Source organism: Heptranchias perlo, unplaced genomic scaffold, assembly GCF_035084215.1.
Source record: "Heptranchias perlo isolate sHepPer1 unplaced genomic scaffold, sHepPer1.hap1 HAP1_SCAFFOLD_133, whole genome shotgun sequence".
NCBI classification, from domain to species: Eukaryota; Metazoa; Chordata; class Chondrichthyes; order Hexanchiformes; family Hexanchidae; genus Heptranchias; species Heptranchias perlo.
The window spans coordinates 849214-855902 of NW_027138569.1; the positions used below are offsets into that span (position 1 = coordinate 849214).

The following is a 6689-nucleotide window of genomic DNA, read 5'->3' on the forward strand; positions in this document are numbered from 1 at the left end:
GTACAATTTTGTCTTTTAAAAAGCATTTGGACAGTTACATGGGTAAGATGCGTATCGAGGGATAGGGGCCATGTGCAGGCAATTGGGAGTAGCTCAGTGTTATAAACTGGGCGACATGGACATGTTGGGCCGAAGGGCCTGTTTCCATGGAGTAAACTTCTCTGATTCTATGATTCTATAAGTTTAGTATTCATTTAAAAGCAGTGGTGCCTTTGAATTGCGTATTAATTTGATATTTGAAGTTCTGTGATTGTTTCTTGAAGTTATAATTTTTAAGTGCAGGGGTTTCGAACAGTTTTCTTGTTGGAGAACTGCACTGATGTGAATGATTAGAATATTGAAATGCTCTTTATTTTCTCACTGTATATTTATCCTGGAAGGGCACGAATGACTTGTACCGAATGTCTCGTGCTGCTTGATCTGGGGAGCACGCTGAGTGTGCACGAGTGAAGTCGGACGCTGGAATCAACCAGCAAGCGATGTGCATGAGGAAAATTCATTGAAAAACGGATCTTAGACATGTCAGTCACGCTGACAACGCAACTACATGAAATGGTGAATGTGGATCAGGAGAGTTAGAACATCAATTGGACACTCCTGACTTGAAACTTGTACTCAAGGCTCTGACACATGCTTCATCGAAAAAAACGACCTTCTGCATTAAGCTTAATGAAAGAACCAGGATGGTGTTCAACACACTGGTACCGATCAGAGCTATTGAAGTTAAAATAGAGAAGGGCATCAAATTGGAAATTCAGAATTCAGAATGAAACCTCCAAACATGAATTAAAATGACACGTAATATGGTTAAGAGCAAAATTGGACAGGAGGATCTTTTAAGTCGAGTTGATGACGTTTTGATATATGGAAGTGCACGGGGAGAAATAGGTTTTGAACCTTGTTTACCATTTAATGTAAAATGATATTCATAACAATTTTAATGATATGTTATGCCTAATTGGTAGAATTCTGTTCAGTATTGGCCTTAAAAATTCTAGAGACAACAATGGGGTGATTGTAAGGGAAGGGTTAATCAAACTGTCCTGAAGCCCATTAGTGTTATTCTGCTATTGATTTCTCTTTATACTTTAGTAATTTTAACCTTTAGCCTTTGCCCTTTAAACGGGGAAGTTTGATTCATTTTGAAATAACATCGGCTATTGGGCCTGGGCTCATCCTGCAGCAATGTTCACTTTCAGGATATAGTAATAAGAGGTTCAGTAAAAGACGTGCCATTCCATGCGGAATCACTTGATAAACAATGAAACAGCGGTGAACAGTTACATCTGCAAACGGAAATATCATACAGCACGCGGCATACATCACACTTCCAACTGGTTCGAATGATACAGATACAAAGACAGAGTTATAATTAACGGTTTCAGTTGAAATATAGAAGTTAGATTGAACAAGTTTGAAACTGTCGATAAGATAACAACGTGGCGGAGTTGTACTTGTTCGCTCAACGGAAATGGAGCTCATTAATTAAGGAACTCTACATTTATTGATAAGAAATAAGTGAATTAAACTTGTCTTACATGCAATTGTATTTTAACTTTTATATAATTTTATAATGCAGAATAGTGTGGATTTTATATACATATATAGAGAGAAATATATTCAATTTGCCAGTTTATAATGATTGCTTTCATTCGTAAAGGCCCAAGATACTGAGCCCAGAACGGTAATACGTTCGGATCCCCAAACAACCATCATCAGGTGTCTTTTAAGTGTATGTTTACGTGGTGTGACATGAGAACATAAGAACATCAGAAGTAGGAGCAGGAGGAGGTCATGTGGCCTCTCTCAAGCCTGCTCCGCCATTCAATTAGATCCTGGCTGATCTTCGACCTCAACTCCACTTTCCCAACATATCCCCATATCCCTTGATTCCCTTAGTGCCCAAGATCTATCTATCTAAGCCTCGAATATACTCAACAACTGGGCATCCATAACCCTATGGAAGTAGATAATTCCAAAGATTCACAACCCTCTGAGTGAAAAAATGTTTCTTCATTTTTTCCCGAAATGGCAGACCCGTTATCTTGAATCTATGTCTCCGAGTTCTAAACTCTTCAGCCAGGGGGAACGGCCTCTCAGCATTTACCCTGGCAAGCTCTATAAGAATGTTATACATTTCAATGCGATCACCTCTCATTCTTCCGAATTCCTGAGAGTATAGGCCCATTCTAGTAAATCTCTCCTCAAAGGACAACCCTCTCTTCCCAGGAATCAATCTGGTGGACCTTCGTTGCACCCCATCTAAGCAAACGTATCCGTCCTTAGGTTAGCACACCTAAACTGTACACAGTAGTCCAGGTGAGGTCTCACCAGAACTCGATAAAAATGAAGCAAGAACTCATTACTCTTGTACTCCAACCACGTTGCAATACAGGCTAACACATTATTTGCCTTCCTAATTGCTTGCTGTACCTGCATGTTAATTTCTGTGATTCGTATGCAAGGACACTCAAATCCCTCTGACTACCAACATTTCTCAGTCTCTCACCTTTTAAAACAATGTTCTGTTTTTCTATTCTTCGTACCAAAGTGGATAATTTCACATTTCACCACATTTTACTACACCTTCCACCTTCTTGCCCCATTTAACCTGTCCATATCTCTTCCCAGCCCTTTTGCATCCGCCTCACTGCTTACTTAACCACCCAGCTTTGGATCGTCAGCAAACATGGATACATTACACTCGATCCCTTCATCTAAGTCATTGATATATATTGTAAACAGCAGAAGCCCAAGCATCGATAATAGTAACAGTCTGCCAACCTGAAAATGACCCGTTTATTCCTACTCTCTGTTTTCTGTCCGTTCACCAAATCCCTATCCATGCTAATATATTACCTCAAACCCATGAGTACTTATCTTGTGTACAACCTCTTCTGTGGCTACTTACCGAATGCTTTTTGAAAATCCAAATATACTCCATCCATTGTATGTGTAATAATTCAGTGAATCCTTTCATGTCACATTGAATGTGATAATGTTCACATGTTTAATGTTTGAATGTTGTGGAACCCTTAATGTTGAAGAACCTTATTGAAAAACTTTTGCGAACAGGACTGTTGGAAAGATTTCAGATCTTCATATCATTTAATGAATTTAACAATTAGATCAAAGGGAAATTTCACTGAATTCTTCAACTGCTCTCTGAATTTAGTCTGGGTCACAGCATAAATACAGGTGTTCGTGCAGCAGCTCAGGAGCTGGAACATGAATCCCAATTCTTGTATAAATTCATGTAAATATACTGAATAAAAGCCCAAATAATGCATTCGGTTCCATATAGAATACACCATGAAAAATCCCCATAACAGTATGAAATTCCCCGAGATAACAAACAGTAAAATAATGGATTTCCTTCTGCTCTTCATCTCTGGGTCACTTGGACTCTCCCAACCGCTGTGAACACGAAGTCTCCTGCGAGCTTTGCTGACCACTAAAATGTGTCGGACGGTTAAAGCATTGAGCAGCAGAATAAGAACAAATGGGACCCCCGGGGTTAAAATATAATGAAGGGTTTCAACAACAGCCCAAATCCGTGAAGCCATAACACTGGGTGTGACAGCACAGAACCAGGGTTCATTGCCAAGCACGTAGCCACTCGTATACATAAAGTACCAGAACGTGTCCTTTAAACAGCTCAGCACAGTCACAGTTCCTAGAACCACAGCCGCCGTTTTCTCGGTGCAATACTTAATTTTCAGCTTCTGGCAACAAATGGCCACAAATCGATCAAAGGTAAAAGTGACGGTGAACCAGACAGAACAGTCTGTAGCTGCATAAAGCAGGACGGCGTGGATATTACACACGGGGATGGACCACACGAATCGAAACTGGGACCAATAAGCAATTGGAATCTGCCTCAATATAAGATCGGTGATAATGACCAGTAGATCCGCCGCTGCCATGGCCACCAGGTAGCGAGTGACACATTTGGAGAGACCGCACTTTCCCCGAGATAGGATCACAATCGTCACTAAGTTAACTGAACGAAAAAGAAGAAATAAACGCAAGAAGGAAACATTAAGTGTGAGGAACAGTGTGATTGGGTTGGCAGTTAAATGTCCAGCTGTGTTCCTCCATTCAGTGATAGAATCTGATCATTGGGTCAGTGAGAAGCTCCTTCTCATCACTCTACAGGTGATGGGGGTTTTCATCTGATCATTGGGTCAGTGAGAAGCTCCTTCTCCTCACTCTACAGGTGATGGGGGTTTTCTTCTGATCATTGGGTCACTGAGAAGCTCCTTCTCCTCACTCTACAGGTGATGGGGGGTTTCCTCTGATCATTGGGTCAGTGAGAAGCTCCTTCTCATCACTCGACAGGTGATGGGGTGTTTCCTCTGATCATTGGGTCAGTGAGAAGCTCCTTCTCACTCGACAGCTGATGGAGGTTTTTCCTGTGATAATTGGGTCAGTGAGAAGCTCATTCTCCTCACTCTACAGGTGATGGGGGTTCTCATCTGATCATTGGGTCACTCTACAGGTGATGGGGATTTTTCTTCTTCTGTCACTGGACCGGGGCCGCTTTGTTTTGGTCAGAGTCCGCGATTAAAATAAAAATAATCATTGATTAATTCGCAAAGAAATAAATAGATGGTAACAGTAAATAATGGAATGAAGGATAATGAAACGGGAGCTTCCCCCCACCACTCTGACCTGCCTGACTGATCACTGTTTCATCGATCTATAAAGACCAGAAACGTTTGTTGAGTTAGTCTAACTCAGGTAGTGCGGCGATGGCAGCAGGTTTGGCCTAAATATCCACTTCCCCAGCCCACAGATTTAGGGAAGAGGTGTCTCTGTTTGTTCTTGTGATCACTGTACAGAGGTACAAGCTGAAAGGCTCCAGTGCCTGGAGGCGAGATACGGACAGGATTGGACGCGGCTGTTATTTTCCACAGTCCGATGGTCTTCAGACTTACACTGCCAGGCTCACACAAGAATGAGGTTTTGCCGAAGTTACCAGAGGTCAGTCATGGCTTTAGGATGTGACCGGGGGAAGAGGCAGCGCTTTCAGGAGAGGAAAGAAACTGAATCATCATAGCAATAATAATAATAATAGTAATAATAATAATAATAATAATAATAATAATAAAACATACTAATAGAACAATAACATTAATATTCATAACACTCGTAATAATTATTTGAACAGCTGAAATGGGCTCTTCGTCCCAACAGGCCACTGGAAGTGCACAATGGGGAAGGAGAGGGACATGAGCAGCAGAATGTGAGCAGAGTCCTCCACAGCGACAGCGATGTCAGATGTTCCATTGTGGACTGGAACATCCTTGGCTGTGATTCCCCAAAATGCACTGGAGGGGACCCAGGGGTCAGGAACCGAGCTGAGAACTTCAGGGCGGAAAGATGATTGTATCATAAGGAGTTTCAGACGATTCTTAAACTGCTAATGTGGCACCTTTCACATCTTACTGGAAATCATAAATGTTTCCACTGGACACAAGAATTATTGCAGCTCGTCAACTGGATAATGTCCATCGAGGGACACCTGGAGATTGTAGAAAGTCGGGCTCGGGCTTGCTGATTGAACCATTGGTCTGAACGAAGGGGGCTCGTATTGTTATCTCAAAACTGTGATTCAAAATAAATCCTTTGAAAGACAATTGAATATACATTTCAAACAGCTGACTGGAAACCTAATTAATAGTGAAAAATGTCCAAACTTTCTGAGTGAAGTATGGTCTGTCTGCCTGGACTGGTCTCTGCAATTCGACAGAATTTACCCTCCTGTGGAAACGAAAATAAATCAGGTGAACACATAGACCACGTGACCAGTGTTCCACCCGTGTTCAGTGCAGCCAGCAGATTGCACGCTGTCCTGTTCAAAGATTCATCAGTAACATTGCTCGTGGTGGGGACGAAACGGACAATTAATAAAACCGGATCATACAGAGCTGACAGGGAGGACTAAGAATCTATTATTCATTCAACAGAGACCTGTGAATGGGGGACTGTGCACCAATCGCATCAAGGGATCACGGTGGATTCTCAAACACACAATAGGAATACATGAATTAAAAATAATAGCTGGATAAAATCACGAGAATAATACAGTTAACAAGTTAACAGAATAGATAGTTGGATAGAATGAGTTACCAGGAACACCAATCGCAGCGAGAATGGGATAGTAAATCATCTCTATATCCCAAAGAGCGAATAGAACCTCCATATCTGCTCCTCAATCGCGACACCTAATTTTGTTGTTAATCAATGATTCTTGTTTGTGATAGAAACAGTGCTCCAATTTATACTGTGAGGTTATATATTGAAGGCAACCCTGATTCATAAGGGAGGGAATCCCTCCGCAGAGACAAGCTGGGGCCATGGAGAGTTCCATTAATCACACTCCTTGAACAAACAGGTTCTGTTTGCTCATTTCAGCCCAACCTTTTTTTCTGCTTTTCTTTCTGCTGACCAAAAAACTGAAACCACCAATAACTCCGAATCTCATTTTTAGGAAATATTGGGATGGCGACTAACCGTGAAACAGATTTTTTTCCAGCACTGATGTGACGTAAGAGTCTGATGTCATCTTACCATTTCAAAGAGGTTTTAATCCACGTTCTCGTGATGAAGTGTACGCACAAACAAGGGAATTTATTGATTTAAGTTACCAAGGGCGTTGTTTTTTTCACAGAGATCTCTCCTGC

At 41.4% G+C, this 6689-nt stretch overlaps 1 protein-coding gene across 1 annotated transcript; it reads right to left on the reverse strand.

Annotated features, from left to right (window-relative positions):
* Positions 1 to 3104: 3104 nt before the first annotated feature.
* Positions 3105 to 6208, reverse strand: LOC137308528 (probable G-protein coupled receptor 139). Its single transcript, XM_067977181.1, has 2 exons — positions 6136 to 6208; positions 3105 to 4003 (listed from the first exon to the last, which is right to left on the reverse strand). Exons 1-2 carry the CDS (start codon positions 6206 to 6208, stop codon positions 3105 to 3107), a joined length of 972 nt encoding a protein of 323 aa, XP_067833282.1.
* Positions 6209 to 6689: the final 481 nt, after the last annotated feature.

What these genes read in the sequence shown, in the direction of transcription:
- LOC137308528 (XM_067977181.1), bottom strand. Translation starts at nt 6,208, where the DNA reads ATGGAGGTTCTATTCGCTCTTTGGGATATAGAGATGATTTACTATCCC. An exon ending in CGCTGCGATTGGTGTTCCTG is followed by an intron (nt 4,004 to 6,135) that starts GTAACTCATTCT and finishes TTTTTCGTTCAG; the next exon opens with TTAACTTAGTGACGATTGTG.